At 43.9% G+C, this 17622-nt stretch overlaps 1 protein-coding gene across 2 annotated transcripts; it reads right to left on the reverse strand.

Moving 5' to 3' along the window:
• Positions 1-322: 322 nt before the first annotated feature.
• On the reverse strand, positions 323-17519 carry LGALS3 (galectin 3). Of its 2 annotated transcripts, XM_033108744.1 has the most exons (7): positions 17384-17519; positions 7620-7641; positions 6688-6964; positions 6542-6657; positions 4679-4767; positions 1967-2132; positions 323-629 (listed from the first exon to the last, which is right to left on the reverse strand). In XM_033108744.1, the coding sequence occupies exons 2-7, from the start codon at positions 7635-7637 to the stop codon at positions 474-476; spliced, it is 822 nt and encodes a 273-aa protein (XP_032964635.1). In that variant the 5' UTR covers positions 7638-7641; positions 17384-17519; the 3' UTR covers positions 323-473. The 2 variants fall into 2 exon arrangements, with proteins under 2 accessions (XP_032964635.1, XP_032964634.1); XM_033108743.1 differs by having other exon boundaries at positions 6542-6964.
• Between the last annotated feature and the right edge of the window lie 103 nt (positions 17520-17622).

Consider the following 17622-nt stretch of genomic DNA (forward strand, 5'->3'; position numbering starts at 1 on the left):
ACCAGTGAGCCATTGGGCACTAATATAACTGCTGTGGTTATGCTAGCAGAAAATGGGGGCTAGCAAGAAGATGGTGGCTGAGCCTGCAAGCGGCACAGTGAGGGTTGAGAATTGTGTGGCTCCTGTTTCCTGTTTCTCCAACACAGCCGCCAGCGAGAGTATAGTGGTGTGACTCCCCTACCTATGGCTCCATGGGTGTTCCTTTTTGGCCTCACTATGTCCTGCATTCTTATGTGGGGTGTGGGATCAGAGACCCCACATGACACTCTGCATGACACATGGCGAAGTCGGCAGGATCCCCTGCACTACACATGTAAACAGGTAACTCTTCGAATATTTATTAAATGGATGCTTAAAAAGGATGTTGATGAACCAAGGAAAAATTTTTCACCCATAGTGAGCATGAAACTTAAATGTGTACGGCTTACATTCAGTTTCATTTTTTTTTTTTTAAAGTATCTGTGCCTTTAAGATTATATCACAGTGTGCGTAGCACTGGTAAGGCTGATGTCACCAGAAATGGCCATCGCGTTGATTTCCTTGAGATTTTTCATCCGGTGATTGTACTGCAACAGGTGAGCATCGTTGACTGCAACCTTGAAGTGGTCAGATTCAACCAGTACCTGTATCTGAAACGGCACACACACGAAACTTAGAAACGCCCCCTGATTGCAGAACCATGTGGGCCTGATCTCAGGATGGCCAACATTTCATCGTTATGATCATTTGTGGAACTGATTTTAGTTCAGAAGAAGTAACTTTATGGCCAACATTTCATCGTTATGATCATTTGTGGAACTGATTCAAGTTCAGAAGAAGTAACTTTATAGCAAAAACAAACTCCAGATTATTCAAAGATTTAAACACAAAATGATAAAATGTTAGAAGGATACATAGTTGAAGCCATAAGGGAAAAGATTAATAATGTGTCTACATAAAAACTTAAAGTTTTTGTATGGCCTACAGCACCTAAAAGTAAAAATAAAACACTAAAGTAGGAGTCCCTTAATAGAGTGGCAAATGTTGAGGAGACAGGTAATAACCAGTTTTGGCAAGAGTAGGGGCAACAAATTCGTCCAATAGTTAGTGGATGTGTTAATCCTTACATCCTTTGGGAAGCAGCACTTTGGTGATACCTAAATTTTAAACATGCATATTCTTTAAATTCTAGGAAGCAAAGATTTATATGGATAGTTATTAAAGTATTTTAGATAAATAAACCTTTCCAGGTTTTATTTGGAATATTTCCATACTCCATATTTTCATCATAGGGTACTGGTTGAATGATCACATTTCTAAACAATGACATTATTAAGTAACTTCTGATACTGAAAGATGTCTACCAAATATAGAATACGGTCCCTGTTAGTCTCTGCCCTTGAGGAACTTTCAGTCTAGCTGTTTCACTGCCTGCTCTATCATCCATCCTAACCCAACGCTGTGAACCTAATTATTTGTTGAAGCACCACTTAAAAATAAAAAATGTGCTGTATGTCATAGAAAATACTGGCAAGATACTCACCAAATTGCAACCTTTGTGAGGATGGAGGGCTTTTTAGTTATTTTAAAAATCTATACATTTTTCTTTTCATAAAACAAGCATGTATTAATTTTAGAATTAAAATTCTTTTTTAGTTTTGATTGCCATGCCACTGATGTTGTTTTAAGGAACTAAGTTCAGTCCATCTGTACCGTAAAGATTTTCTTATTCAAGGTGCTATTTTTCTCACTTGCAGAAAAGCTTAAACTCAGAGGGGCGGTAACAGGAAGGACGGTGAGGTGCCTGAATGGAGGTGGGGAGTGGGCCACTCCTGACCACATTCCAGCCTGCTGAGCCTGGTCCCCTAGGATGGGGAGATGTACTGTTAAGTGTCCCAGGACAGCTGATGACAATTCAAGTGCAATGTGGTGTTAGAGTGATTCCCCATGAGCCATATGCATTACCATCATAATAGCAATAACTTACTTTGAATGGTTTACCACTTTCAAATGGGAAAGTCATCTGTCTTTCTTCCCGTCCCCAGTTATTACTCAGCTTTGAATTGCAAACAATGACTCTCTTGTTGTCCTCATTGAAGCGTGGGTTAAAGTGGAAAGCGATATCATCCCCTCTCTTGAAATCTAAAACAAGTCTGTTTAAACCAAAGACCAGCGTTAGTAAAATGATTCAAGTTGTGTGTATCAAGTGAAGAATATATAATTTTCTAAAGAGCAAATCACTTTATAAAATGCAGGAAATTTTCCTAAATGGAAAACAAGCCAGAGAAGGGGTTCAAACTAGAAAGTATAGTAGACCAAGTATTCGATATACTACCATAGTATCTAACAGTAAGCAAGACAATATGTGTTGAGTTTTTTTGCCTCATTGTTTTTGGTTAGATCATTCTATTCAGCTATAATTCCCTCCTTACCCACTCTTGTCATGAAAACCCTTCAAGGTTTCCTTATAGAGGTGTAAGGCCACTCTGAGGGCACCTTATGCTTTACATAGCAGATAATAATGGTTACCTCCTTCCTGCCCTGCCAGGTTGCTTTTAGTATCTATTGAAGGCAAGCCAGTCACATAAATAAGAGGTATCGAATTCCTGGCTTCCTCCTAGCTAACCAAAACCTAGTCCTAAAGCAGAAAGGAGATTCCGTAGGTAGTGCTCGGTATCCTGCCGCTAAGTGGTAAAGTCACGACAATAGATGTGTTCAACTTTCCATGATGTGAAGTGGAATTAATGAAAGTAATGGCGTAACTTGATGACCCCATTCCTTCTCCTTGGATGTTAATGAAAACAGGTCCTCTGATTATTAGGACGCTGTCCCCCAGTTTCTCAGCGTGTGCACCATAGAGCACTGACATCAGAACTAGCTGGGGCTTTTGGTTTTAAGCAAGACCTGCACTCGAGACCCACTAATAATCATTCCCTGGGCATTTTGATAGAGCTAGGAACAGACACAACCACAAATGTATCTTCAAATGATTAAATTCACAGGGAAAGGACCAAAGGAATCAAACAGCAATGGAAATTGTCTTTGGCTACATATCACGTAGTGGCTGTTATTTCCTCTGCAGTGAAGAGGAAGATATTATCTCTACCACTTTAAGCATCCTTTTTTTCTTGGACTTCCTCACATAGAATTTGCAGAACCAAGCAACAATTTTTTTCAGTTTACCACCATTTCGACCAACATTAGTTTTGATCTGCCACAATCTCAGTCTACATCTCTAGTCATATTGGAGCTAAAGTTTCCAGTGCGATAACCCTAAATAAGGCAAAGATACCAGTGTGGTTCTGTGTAATAGGGGTTGTGGGGAGAGGGAGCAGTCATTCACAAACTGGGTGCTGTATGCACAGGATAAGGTGTGCTGGGTTCTGTTATATTGGGTGGAAAGACGGAGAAGAACATAGGCGGAAGGTCTGTTTTGTAACTTGCTGAGAGAGGAGCTTTATGGTGCAGTGCTTAGAGAAGCTGTAGAAGCTGTACGGGAAGAGAAGTTGGCGTGGGGTAGTGAATGGAACCAGAGGGGGCTGGCTGGAGGTTGGAGTGAATGAGCTATGTGCATGTAAAACGATCAGATCAGAAGCTGAGTCCGTCTCCTGCTAACAGACAGAGGAGGTGGCTCCGTTGATTCACCAGGAGCAAGGTGACAGACACTCATAGTGGATCCTTGAATAAACCTGTGTACACAGCCTGAATCTGTATCTTTTGTATGCTGTCTGTAAGACTCAGAGACACAGATTAATGAAGGGCTACAGGAACTTTAGTGGTACCACTAGCTTCAGGAACAGGCATACCCTTAGCCTGCTTATATTATATATACGTATAACCAGTGGTGATAACCAGAGCCAGGCATTGCAGGGCAGCCGTAAATTGGTATGGATTTTCCTAAAGTAGCTCAAAGTCTTGCTCCATCCTAGCTCACCTCAATCAAACTAGTTCCAATGGCAAGGTTGACTTCTTTTGATAAAGTCTTTAACTTATAGAATTTTTTTAAGCCTTTTAAGTAAATAGTATCCACTCAGAAGACTGCGGTTCCCCATCCTGCCCCTTATCGTCTGCAGAGCAGGCCAACACCGTGGGAATCTGTGACTCTGCAGTTGCACCCCGTGTGAAGACAAACATGGCAGCCAAGCTCAAGAGACTTGAGGCTGCACTGTGACCTGCACACTGCAGGGAGATTTGTACGAATCTGAGGACACAGTGGTATAATAGTCAAGCTCTCAGATCTATTCAAGCTCTCGGAACTATGTCCAGTGGGATGTTTTTGGTTCTGAGCCTAGGTTTTGATCGGCATCTAGACAGAAAGTATGTGGTTAGGTTTCTTTAGACAATGCATGGCTCAGAGGTGGAGGGATGGCCAAACATGACATTACATTACAAAGGCTCTAGTTGCCTTTAATTCTAAGGCTTTCACTACCAGGAAGAACCAACCGCATGGGTTTTACTGCTCTTCCTCTTTGTCCTAACAAAGTAGAACTCAGTTTTATTCAAGTTCTAGGAGGAAAACAAGTTTTGGCGAGGGAAACCTTGTCCCCTTGGTGAGAACACATTGATTTATAGGATAATCCCATATTAGGGTATAGCCAACACTCTAAATGTGTAGTTTTTAAAATTCTATTAAACTTCAAAATAGATCAGCCTTTAAACCAATCAACAAATATGTTAGACTTTAAGTTTTGCTCTTTACCTGTTTGCTTTGGGATTTATGGTGCCCATAATTGTTATCAGCATGCGAGGCATGACTCCTCCAGGGAAAGCCAGGTTATAAGGCACAGTCTAGGATGAAAAAAAATATATATGTATCAATAAAGATCCTGGGGAAAGAAAGAAAAAGACGTTGCTGAAGTTCAATCACTATTAATACGTGTCAATCACCCATAATCCTCATTTGAGCAGACTCTTGGGCCACCTTGTCTAGGACCAGAAGAAACTAGGCTCCCCACGTGCACAATTAGTAACCGAGAATAAAGCCATCAGCTAATAGATGCCGATGGCAGGACGTAGTCCTTTTTGGACTGTAGCTGTTATTATTGGGGGTATCCCAACCTATAACTCATTCACTTAGACTGTATTTTGAAAGGGCTGAAGCTAGACCTTGCAATCAACATTCACAATTTTGTGCCACTCCTAAAACCCTTGTCACGTAACATACTTCATCATGTCACATTCTGGGGCTTCTGGGTTCTCATACATTTTACTCACAGCACCAGCAGAGTACTTTGTGTGTGGCAGATACTCAATTTTTGTAGAATGAACACCTTTCAGTTAACACATTCCCTAGTTTATTTCACAAATATTTATTGACCATCTATGTTCAAGGTGCTGTAAATATTCCCAAAGCTCTATCTCTGGCCTCGTCTCTTTTTCCTTTATACTTTTTCCCCTGGGTTCAACTGTCATCCAAGTCTTTATTCTCTAGCCTTGATCTGTACTATTCCCATGCTACCTCCTGGATTTGCTACTGGTGCTGCAAATCCAACAGGTATGAACTGGAATTGTCTCTCCTGCCCCCTCCCCCATTGGTCCCCTTCCTGAGTTCCTAGTTAAGACTGATGCTTGGCTGGTGCTATAGTTGGTGCCTTGAAAAGCCAGAGTCATCTCTGACTCCTAAGACTTAACCAGGAGATCCTGGGGTTCTTCGGCAATCTCTCCTCCATCTGCCTCCTCCTTTCCACAACCTCCATGTAGCCCTCCGTCTGCAGTGGACTGACGGTCTGTGGTCTAGGGCCTGCCCAATGCCACCCACACCCCCAACATTTTCTCTGTGCTTTCCTCTAAGCTGACCTAAAAGCAGATCAGATGCTCCCTGTGCCGTCCTCTACATGGTCCTGAAAGGGTCTGATCCCATGCTGTTGTTGAACTCTTTCCTCATATCTGCTTATTTCCCAGCTAGACTGTAAGTGTAGAAGGGAAGGATCTGTGTCTGGAGCCCACGTAATGTAAAACCTTAGTAAATAAGCACACTTTGTTTACTAGAATGTGTTTTAATATCAATGAAAATTCAATCCTTAGATCACAAAATTATCATTAGAAGTTTTTTCAAAACTAGATTATTTCCTAGATTATTTCCTCCACATGCTCTATGATCCTGGGCAAGCTATATAATTTTTGCTCATTTCCTCATGAGTGAAATGGGGCTGATAACAATATCTTACAGGGTGGTAATGGGGTTAAATGAGATCATCCATGTAGAAGCACACTGCTGGCACGTTATTTACTCAGTGTTGATTAATAATAACAGCCAAACTTTCTCCCATTACTATGATCTTAACTTGATTTATATTAAAGCTCCTTTGCAGATGACTTCAAAAGATGCATTAGCTTCTCTTAACAGTATCATACTAAACTCACAACAACGACTTTTTCTAGTGCACCAACATACACTGTGGCTGGTCTTTGAAATGTGGCTCTAAGCTTCAGGGCTCCCTGAATGAGCTCCCAGCCAGAGCACTGCAAAGTGACGGCACTGCTGCCCCAGACAAGTGCCCTGTTCTTCATTAGCTTTGTCCTGGTCACAATCAAGTACATGAAATGACTAACTCCATCTTACCAGTGGTCCAGCAGGGCTGGCACCAGGGTAGGCCCCAGGCCCACTTGGTTGCCCGGGGTAGGTTCCTGGTGCAGTTGGTCCAGGATAAGCAGGTGCTGTTGGGCCAGGGTAGGCTCCTGGAGGTGTCTGTCCGGGGTAGGCTCCTCCTGGAGGTGTCTGTCCGGGGTAGGCTCCTCCTGGAGGTGTCTGTCCGGGGTAGGCTCCTCCTGGGGGTGCCTGTCCGGGGTAGGCTCCTGGGGGTGCCTGTCCAGGGTAGGCGCCAGGGGGCGCCTGTCCGGGGTAGGTGCCAGGGGGTGCCTGTCCAGGATAGGCCCCAGGATAGGCAGCCCCTGGGTAGCCCCCAGCCCCAGCAGGCTGGTTTCCCCATGGACCAGGCCATCCTTGAGGGTTTGGGTTTCCAGACCCAGATATGGCATCATTAAGCTAGAGAGAAAGAAAGATATAAACAATTCCTGGATGAAAACATTCACAAAAGCAGAATTTTCAGGAAAACAGGAATATGCAATCTAAGAAGTGGAAGGACATGGTGAAAGTATGAAACTTATATCAATACAATTTTTTCCATCTATTAAATAGTTTTGCATTCCAAAGACTTCAATTAGACTTTGGGATTATATATGCTTTATCAATACGTGTCTCCCATCATGTGAAAATGTGGAGGCTTGCATTTTTGTAATTTGCTAAAGTCAGAAGCTATTCATCCTCTGTGTAAAAGCACATATTTTCTAATTGACATGAGACAAACAATCACAAAACTCAGGATGCTCAGACAGAACCACACTTCCCATTTCTCAGCTTATTTCTCAGCTCCGGGCCTGGGGAATTCACCACTTCTGTCCCAAACTTTTCGGTAAAGGGATTACTCTTAGTGAGTCCCAGGCTTCTCTCCACTGGGCTTTCTTCCCAAACCTGTTGCTGGAAAAATAAGACTCCAGCTAACAAGCCCTCATTGAACAGGTGAGGCCAGAGGAAGCTATGTAGTGGGAGACACAGAAGGAAAGTTGGGTGGTAAAAACAAAACTCTCAACCTGCATGGAATCAGAATGTAAGAAAACAGACGTATGAGTAAAACACTTACCGAAAAACTGTCTGCCATTTTCCTGAGGGGGAAAAAAAAAGATAGGTTATCATTTGATCCTAAGAGATTTCATGGGTTTCCATTTAAATTTAACATCACAAATAGTTCATTGGGTAGTTCTAGTTTTATGGGCATTCTTCTAGCACAAGCCAGTCTATTTCCAAAATATGCCTAAATGAATAGCATAGAACCACAAAAATGAGTCATCAAAGGGTGGGGGTGCACTCCAGCTAGATTACCAACGCTATTTAATCCACAACTTTCAATTCTAATCACCTTAGCCTGGGTTCTGAATCCTGGGACTAATCCAGGCCATACACTGACTGCAGCGGGGAGAAGAACGAGAAAGGAAGTGTTCTGCCCTATTCCTAGGTAACCAATGTAAACTGTCCTGGTTTACCTTTGGCCCTCCATCCTTTCCTTCCTGTGCGCCTTTTCCACCACATCTTCAAAGGGTGGCGTGTGGTAACATGGTCCACCTACCCTCCCCTTCCCACTCACAGCCCCGAGCCCTCTTCTGGGTTTTAGGAGGAAAGCAGAGTTGGTTGATTCCTGCTGAGACCTGAAAGACAACGCCCCCCAGACAGAGTTGCTGCCGCCTGATTATTTATTCCTTCATTTGCACACATGTATGCCTGCTCTGCACAGGCAGCATGCGGGCTCCTGTTGGTGTGTCAAGATAAATAGGCCAAGATTGGAATGGCCAAAGGGTCCACAGGCCCGCAGGATCACAAGTGATGGACACTGTTGAGCCAAACGTGGGCAATGGGAAGTCTCAACCAAACAATGACTTCTGAGAGGGGAGGTGTCGTTCGAACTAAGCCTTCAAGGAGAGCTGAGATTGGGATGTGGAGCAATGAAGAAGAAAGGCACAAGACGTGCCTTTTTAAAAAAAATTTTATTGGGGAACATTGGGGGACAGTGTGTTTCTTCAGGGCCCATCAGCTCCAAGTCGTTGTTCTTCAATCTAGTTGTGGAGGGTGCAGCTCAGCTCCAAATCCAGTTGCCATTTCCAATCTTTTGTTGCAGGGGGTGCAGCCCACCATCCCATTGGGAATTGAACCGACAACCCTGTTCAGAGCTTGGGCTCTAACCAACTGAGCCTTCCGGCCGCCCCCAAAATGTGCCTTTTGTAAAGAGATACTTGCTATTCCAAATGAAATCTTTGGCAGTATAACAAACTTAGGTTAAAAAAAAAAAGTTAGGCAATGTGGAGGACAGTATTTTGGGCAGGGTAGAGACATCATTCTGCTTCCTCCTGCTTCTCCCCCTGTGCCAACTGCCCAGGTGAGACCCGCTCCCTGGGCAGACACACCAACAACAGTGAGGGGAGGAGGGCAGCTTCAGACCCCTGAGGCCTGGTGGGTTTTCTCAGCTCACGATCACTTGCGTTATAGCCAAAATTACCTGCACCTTAAACAATCACAGTCGTTTTCCTGGAGTTGCCCACTTGTGATATTTACTCAATTATTTTCAAAAATGGCATTGCCTCCAAGGAATCCAATAAGTGGCGACAACTTGATAGGTCCTAAAAATTGTAAAATACTAGATTTTTTAATAAAAATTCGAACAGACAGAGCTTCTCCTGGACTTAATGTGTGCTTCATGTACACACACCAGATAAATGTATTTTTTGCACATCTCTTTCTGAATCTGGGCATTCTCTAACATATTTGGAAGCAGTTAGGTTATCACCGTGCCCAACTTCCAAGGTGCAAAACTGCTGGCAATTTGACTGGGAAGTCACAGTGGCTCTTCCAGGACTTACATTTACTGCATTTCCTTAGTACTCGACCACGTAAAGCAAAAGTTGGGGGCTCCTCTCTGCTTGTGCTTCTCCCCACAAAAGGCTGCCACTGTGACCTAGAAAGCTGTGCTGCTACCGCAGGAGGAACTTGAGAGAAGAGTTGTTACAGAAAAGGAAAAGGAAGGACATTTCTTAAGTCAAGAAAAGAAAACCTCTCTCATTTTGGACGCCAGTAGGAAACCATCTTGAACTTGAGGGTGGGCAGAGAGCTTAGTTCCTTTAATTACACAAACTCTTCTTCCACTCCTGGGCAACATACTGAAGACCCAGCAACAACTTTATCAGTGTGCTGACTTCTTTTAAATATCCCTTTTGGGTAGGGGCTTATTCCCAACCTCAGCACCCTTTACATTTCAGGTTGTGGGGGGCCGTCCTGTGCATTGCAGGATGGTTAGCAGCATGCCTGGCTTCAATACACAAGATGTCAATAGCACACACCGTCCTACCCCCACCAACTGTGACAACGCAAAATGTCTTCAGACATTGCCACAAACCACTGGGGGAAGCAGGGGAAAGGGCAAAACTGCCCGGTTGAGAACCACTGGTCTAGGCTAATTAACATGTGTGTCCTTACCTTTCTCTGTATGTACACAGGTCAATAAACAACAAAAAGGTAGTTTCAATTGTTAAAACTAGCTAAATCTGTGCCATCAGCCTCATAAAGTGTCTTATTGACATAACTCCAATCAAACTAAGATGTGTTTAAAGGCTGATTACAATCAGAAACTCACAGCATTTCCAGAATTTAACATTTATTCTTTTCAAAGTCTCTGCTCAAGCATATTCGGTTTCTTTTCCAACCTGACCAAAACAATTTGAGAAACAAAGCAGAACCACCTCGTTTCCACTGTTTCACATAACGCTTTGGATGACAGTTTGGGTTGTGTTGTGACACATTAGATAAGCTCATGAGAATAATTACACCCTGCCTTTGTGTGGTGCTTTTCAGTTTACAAAGCACTTTTACATACCTTATCTATTTTGATTCTGACAATAATCTTACGAGATTGACAGGGGAAAGTTAATATTCCCACTTTAGAGGTGAGGAAACTGAGGCTCGGAGAGCTAATGTAGTGGCCCAAAGCCATTCTGTCATTAGCAGGCCAAGCACCCAAGCATCCTGACTCCTAATTCAGGCTTATTTTACACTAATATAAAACCTCACACTTTCAAATGTTAAAGTATAGTCCGTCAAGTGTTAATTACTTCATTTAGACATGATCTAGTTTATTCATATAGAACTACATAACATGTTGAAATTGTAAACAAATTTAAAAAGAGATCATGTTTTGTCAGAAAACTAGCTGGGTGACTCATTCAGTGTGCAGTGACCTTGTACATACAGATGCCATTTTGCACAGTCACTTTGCTAATTATAACCACATTTAAACCAATAAAGTGTACTTTTCCAAAAATTGAGTCTGTGGTGTTTTGTTTTGTCAACTCCTAACCATCAGGTCTCCTTAACCAATGCTCTTTCGAAATCAAGGTTAGCAACCTTAGAACTTAAAAAAACAAAATAAAGACAACAACAAAAAACATCTATTTGGATAAATATCTTCCTTACTTGCCTGGAAATGTTCTTTTTTTTTTTAAAGAGTTTTATTCAAATATAACTAACATACAATATTATATTAGTTTCAGGTGTATACCATAGTTATTCAACATTTATACACCTAAAGAAGTGAGCAGTATCCATCTGACACTGTACCACGCTATCATAATATTACTGACTATATTCCCTATGCTGTACATTACATCCCCATGACTTATTCGTTTTATACCTGGAAATTTGGATCTCTTATTCCCCTTCCAACTTTCCCCCACCTTTTAAAATTTTTCAGTTCAAGTTGACATTCAATATGATTTTATATTAATTTCAGGTATATAGCATAGTGGTTAGACATTTATATAATTTAAGAAGTGATCCCCCTGACTAGTCTAGTACCCACCTGGCACTATACACAGTTATTACCATGTTATTGACTATATTCCCTGTGCTTTACTTTACATCCCATGACTATTTTGTAACTACCAGTTTGTACTTGTTAATCCCTTCACCTTTTTCACTCTGCCCCCAATCCCCTCCCATCTATCATCCTAACAAACCAAGTACCCATCTGACACCAAACATAGTTATTACAATATCATTGACCATATTCCTTATGCTGTACCCTACATCCCCATGATTATCATATAACAACCTTTTTTCACTCGTCCCCCATCCCTGTCCCATCTGGCACCCATCAATATGTTCTCTGTATCTATGAATTTGTTTCTGTTTTGTTTGGTTATTTTGCTCTTTAGATTCCACATATACGCTAAATCACATTGTATATGGCTTTCTCTGTCTTACACTCCACTCAGCACAATACCCTCCAGGTCCATTCATGCCATCGCAGATGGCAAGAACCCATTTCCTTCCATGGCCGAGCAATATTCTACTGTATATATATATATATATATATATATATATATATATATATATATATATATACCACCTCCTCTTTATCCATTCTTCCATCGACAGACACCCAGGCTGCCTCCACATCTTGGCTATTGTGAACATGCTGTGATGAACATATGGATGCATATGTCCCCTCAAAGTAGCATTTTGGATTTCTTCAGATAAATACCCAGAAGTAGGATTGCTGGGTCCTTCCTTGTCTCTTATTATAGCCTTTGTTTGAAAGTCTATATGATCAGATTTTTTTGTTGTTGCTTTTGTTTGTTTCCATTTTCATAAAATATCTTTTCCATCCCTTTACTTTCTGTTTGTGTGTGGCTTTCAATCTGAAGTGATTCTCTTGTAGGCAGCGTATGTAAGGGTTTTGTTTTCTTATCCATTCAGCCTCCTTATGTCTTTTGAGTGGAGCATGTAATCCATTTACATTGAAAGCTGATATTGATAGGTATGTAGCTATTGTGATTTTATTATTCATAATTTTGATCTTTTTTTGTTTTCCCCCTTCTTAAAGAAGGCCCTGTAACATTCCTTGTAATACTGGTTTGGTGGTGATAAACTCCTTCAGCTTTTTCTTGTCTGGGAAGCTCTTTATCTGTCCTTCTATTCTAAATAATAGCCTTGCTGGGTAGAGTAATCTTGGTTATTGGTCCTTGCTTTCATCATGTTAAATATGTTGTGCCAGTCCCTTCTGTCCTGCAAAGTTTCTGTTGAGAAATCATCTGAGAATCTTATGGGAGCTCCCTTATAAGTTACTAGTTGCCTTTCTCTTGCTGCTTGTAGGATTCTCTCTTTATCTTTAACCTTTGCCATTCTAATTATAATGTGTCTAGGTGTGGGCCTGTTTGGGTTTATCTTGTTTGGGACTCTCTGCATTTTCTGGACTTGTATGTTCACTTGCTTCGCCAGGTTAGGAAAGTTTTCAGTCATTATTTCTTCAAATACATTCTCAATCCCTTGCTGTTTCTCTTCTCCTTCTGGTATCCCTATGATGCGAATGTTGTTATGCTTGAATGTTGTCCCAGAGGTCTCTTAATCTGCCCTCATTTTTTTGGGGGGGGATTCTTTTTTTCTTTTTGCTGCTCTGATTGGGTGTTTCCTGCTACCTTGTCTTCCAAATCACTGATTCAGTCCTCTGCTTTATCTAGGCTGCTGGTGATTCCTCCTAGTACATTCTTCATTTCAGTTATTGTATTCTTCACTTCTGACTGATTCCTTTTTATGGTTTCTAAGTCCTTTTTTTTTATGCCTGCTATCTCTTTGTTGAAGTTCTTATTAAGTTCCCTGAATATCCTTATAACCATTGTTTTGAACTCTATATCTGGTAGGTTGCTTACCACCATTTTGTTTAGTTCTGTTTCTGCAGTTTCCTCCTATTCTTTCATTTGGGATGTATTTCTTTGTTACCTCATTTTGGCTGCCTCTCTGTTTGTTTCTATGTTAGGTAGATCTGCTATGTCTCCCAGTCTTGGCTGGGTGGCTATATATAGTAGGTACCCTGTGTCTTCCTGGTCACCTGCTCCAGGTGCTCCAAGAGTGTCCCTTGTGTGGGTTGTGTGTCCCTTCCTGTTGTAGTTGAGCCTTGATTGCTATTGGCACATCAGTGGGTTTGAATAACCCTCAGGCTGACTGGCTGTGGGGTTTGATCAAGTCCACAGCTTACAGGCTGCTGTGAGGGAGGCTTACCCCAATGAGTGGGATTTGTTCCAGTGGGCTTTGTTGCTTGTTTGAGACCACCCTTCGGGTATGCCACTTGTGGGGCTAATTAGGCAGTACTCTGCTGTGGCCTGAAGCCAACCTCCAAGTATGTTGGTTCTGGGGCCTCTTGCGAGGAGCTTCAGTGCAGGCCCAGGTCACCCACTACCTGTGACGGGCCGGGGATTACCTGGTAGGAACTACAAAGTGATCTGTGGTTATTTACTGCCTTTCCCACCCCTGGAGGTGCGTGGGAGAGGCTATGCTGTGAATTGAGGACAGCTGCCACCAGTACCAGGCCTGGGGTAGTTCTGCAAAAAGTCAGAACACCTTGAGGCCTGCTGACACCTGTTGGCTCCCTTATGGTTCAGCCTGATAAAGCCTTGTGCAATACATGAGTTGGGTGAAGCAGGGTTTCAGGGAGTCAGTATAGTGAGAAAAGTTGTTGTTAATAGGTTAATGTAGACTCTGGTTTGGTGCCAGTGCTGAGCCTGGAGCTATGCAGCAAAAGTCTCAGAGCACACCAAGGCCAGCTGCTGCCTGCCTGGGTCCTGTGAACTCCCATAGTTTTCAAGAAAGAGTGCAATGCAGGTGGGATTGGCTGCTCTAAGAGAAAGTGCCTCTAGTGTTGGATGAGTTGGGTGGAGTGGTGTCTTAGGGATTCAGCAGGGTGGAGCAGTGGAACTCACCAGGCCAATCAGATTCAGATTTGGCCATGGTGGGGGCGGGCTCAACACAGGAAAGATAGCACCCAGCTGCATGGAAGGACCTCCTTACAGGGAAAATGGCAACCGTCCTCCAACCCTCACTCCGAATCACACACCTCAGTCTGCCCCGCACCCCATCCTCTGATATCCCCTGAGTTACTGCCCCTCCGCTGGAGCCCAAGGTGAGTGCCTGTGAGTGAGAGTTTGTGCACAGGCCGCTTAAGAGGACATCTGGTTTCCCTGGAGCCTTTCGTCCCGGTCAGATGGTTGAAATCCCCACTGTTTTTCACAGCCAGATGTTATGGGGGCTCCTCTTCCCAGCATCAGTGCTCTGGGCTGGGGAGGCTGGTGTGGGGCCGGGGTCTCTTGCTCCTCTGGGGAAACTTCCCTGGCTGAGATATCCCTCCTGGTTCTCAACAACCACACAGAGGTTTGGGTCCTGCCCGTTTCATGTCTCCACCCCTCTTACCAGTCTCGATGTGGCTTCTTCTTTATATCCTTAATTATAAAACTTCTATTCAGCCAGACTTCAGATGATTCTCCAGGTTGATTGTTCTATAATTTAGTTGTAATGTAACTAATGTAACAGGCACAGTGTTTTTCTACTCCACTATCTAGGCTCTCTCCTCTGTTTTCTTTCTCTCTCTTCTCTTCTTCCTTTTTTTTTTTTTTTTGTACATGAGTAGTTTATATAAATGAGTAGTTTATATAGTTCAACAAATGTGAAAAAAAACCTCTCCACTCTGCAGGTACTATAGATATGTGAACTCCATCCTGGCATTTCCAGAATCAGAGAATTTTGGAGAGCCAGAAAAGAAACACTACATCAAAGACAAACAAAAAATAGAGGAAGTACAACCTGGGTCTTCACTTTTGGAAAAACCTACAGGAGGTAGTTCAGTTTGCTTTGGAATAAGGACTTTAAACATGAGTCAGAAGGTTGACCATGTTAGTCATCCATTAATTGTAGCTTTTCCCTTTAATAAAGAGCAGTTATCTATTCTATTATTTTATTCAAGGCCCATCTAGCAATTAATCCAGTTGCCCGGGTTCCTCGGAGCACTTGTGAAACTTCTGCTCACAAAGGGCCCCGACCTTTACACAAGCCATAAGGGAAATAGATCACGAATGTATTTCCTCAGAACCCCAGGGCTCTGCCCACACTCCTCTCCAAAGAACACAGGCAAGACAGTCTATTTCCTGCCCTGTTTAAAAGCAGAGCAGGACTTGGATAAAGGGCACTTTCCAAAGCCAAATTCAGCGATGCTGAGTTGGAATAAAGGACACTGGTCCTTTACTAGGATTTCTTTCTCATCATAGTTCCTCAGCATCAAGGAAGGTAAAGTTACTTTGTGCCTCTCAGTTACTGATATTTCCCCCTGTGGAAAAACTGAATATCAGTCAAGAGAGAACACATGATACTTAGTCAGCAGAAAATTGCAAGTATACAGCAAGCACTACCCTGGCAGGCTTACCACTCAGAATTTAATGAGAAGAACCTGTTCAGGCACCAAATATTACCTAGTTGTCCTCAGCAGGAGCCTGTGTCCCAAACCATCACAAGAAAAACAGCCTATGTTTTAGATCAGTTACCACGAGTCTCACATACATTCAAGGATCATCATCAAAGTTCTCCCCAGAATATGGAATAATGCTGATTCTAAGTGGAAACCCCCACCATTATGAATTTAGGAAGCAGCTCCAATCTCCCAAAGACCAAAGATGAGGCACAGCCATCAAAGGACTGAGAAACTAGAGATTTAAAGTCAATGTCTGAAAAGAAGACCACTGTGGAAAAATTAATTTTATTATTAAATTTTAGCTTTCATGAAAAAACAATTTCCTAGTATGAAAGATAAACGTTATATACTTGAGACAAATGAGTCAGAATTTTGGAAGTTGGTGAAAATTTTTTCTCATGCTCTGTGCCCAAGTGGTTAATTTTTATTGCTATCATTTTCGTCAGAATTAACTGAGCCTGATTCCTTTCCCAGAATCCTAGAAACAGACTAGGTCACTGAGGTCCACCCGTCCTCATTGTCCAGCAACCCAACTCCCAGGAGTCACTTTACAAATATTCCACAGTATCTGGAACAGGAATCACTAACTTTAAGGGTCTGGCCTGAAACCTAAGTCACAGCCTCAACCTATGTGTTCCTGACTGACTGGCCCTGAGCTCATACCCCTGAGTGGATGTATTTCAGTGTTTGTATTTGCACAACTGACAATTGAGAATAAATCCTCGAACATGTTTTTAACACACACACCAACTAGGGCTCTGCACACTCTAGCCAACATCCTGCCACACCCTACACATCCTCAGCACAGATTTGAGATCATTAATGCCCAAATTAGCCAATCTGATCCAGGAGGAGTCGCTGATTTGGAAAAGCGTAGGGTTTGCAGTCTTTGCCAAGCTGGGCACATGCCCACTCAGGCCTTGGGGCAGCACCGTTTTTTGTGGGATCAGCACGCAGAGAGGAGCGGCAGTCACGGACGCTGCTGGGCGTGGTAGACGACACATTGGCTCGGCACAGCAAGATCAGGTGGCCGGCCAGCCAAGTCAGTGGTCCCAGCAGCCGCCCGAGAGAGTCCCTGAGCAGTACGCCCTGTGTGCTGTTTTAGGGGACCTGGTTCCTGTATCAAGCTTGGGCGCGCCCCTCACCACCCGCCAGCAGTTGGCCTCCGCTGATTCCGAGGTAGCCCAGCGGCGGGAGGGCAGGACGCATGGCTCAGCCTCCTAGACGCCGCAGAGCGTGCCCTGTGCCCACGCCCGGTGTCTGCACACACACCCGTCCGCCCGGAGGAGGTGTGTGTGAGTCTGTGAGACGTTGCTAACTTTCCCCGAATCCCCTCTTCCGGAGCGTCAAAGGCTGCGGACCCGCGCTCAGACGGCGCCCACCGCTCCGCTCGGGGCTCTCCAGCTGTTGGTGCCCACCGCCCCGCGCCCGGAAAGCCACGCCGCCCCCAGGCTCCCGCCGCAGCCCTCCAAAGGGGGCTGCGCACCAAGGACTGCCAGGATGCCCTCGCCCCTGCCCGCCCCGAGCCGCCGACAGGCCGGGTCCCCGTCCCCGGTACCTGCGCCACTCACCCGAATCCTGGGCACTCGCTTGCTTGCTCTGGGTGCGGTTCCTGGTGAGGTCTTGCTGTCCCCGACAGGGCGGCGGCTCCGAGCCTCAAATACACCCAGCCTGGCCCGCCTCTGCCGGGGCGGGGCCGCCACCCCTGCCCACCCGGCCTCTCCCTGCGGAACAAGCTGGGTGAGCCCCGAGCCCCGCTGGGCACAAAACACAACCTTGGGACCCAGGAGACAGCGGGCGGGACCCTGAA

This window comes from Rhinolophus ferrumequinum, chromosome 6 (assembly GCF_004115265.2).
Source record: "Rhinolophus ferrumequinum isolate MPI-CBG mRhiFer1 chromosome 6, mRhiFer1_v1.p, whole genome shotgun sequence".
Lineage (NCBI taxonomy): Eukaryota > Metazoa > Chordata > Mammalia > Chiroptera > Rhinolophidae > Rhinolophus > Rhinolophus ferrumequinum.

What these genes read in the sequence shown, in the direction of transcription:
- LGALS3 (XM_033108743.1), bottom strand. An exon ending in CCAGCCCTGCTGGACCACTG is followed by an intron (nt 4,768 to 6,541) that starts GTAAGATGGAGT and finishes TTTTCATCCTAG; the next exon opens with ACTGTGCCTTATAACCTGGC. An exon ending in AAAGTGGTAAACCATTCAAA is followed by an intron (nt 630 to 1,966) that starts GTAAGTTATTGC and finishes GTGCCGTTTCAG; the next exon opens with ATACAGGTACTGGTTGAATC.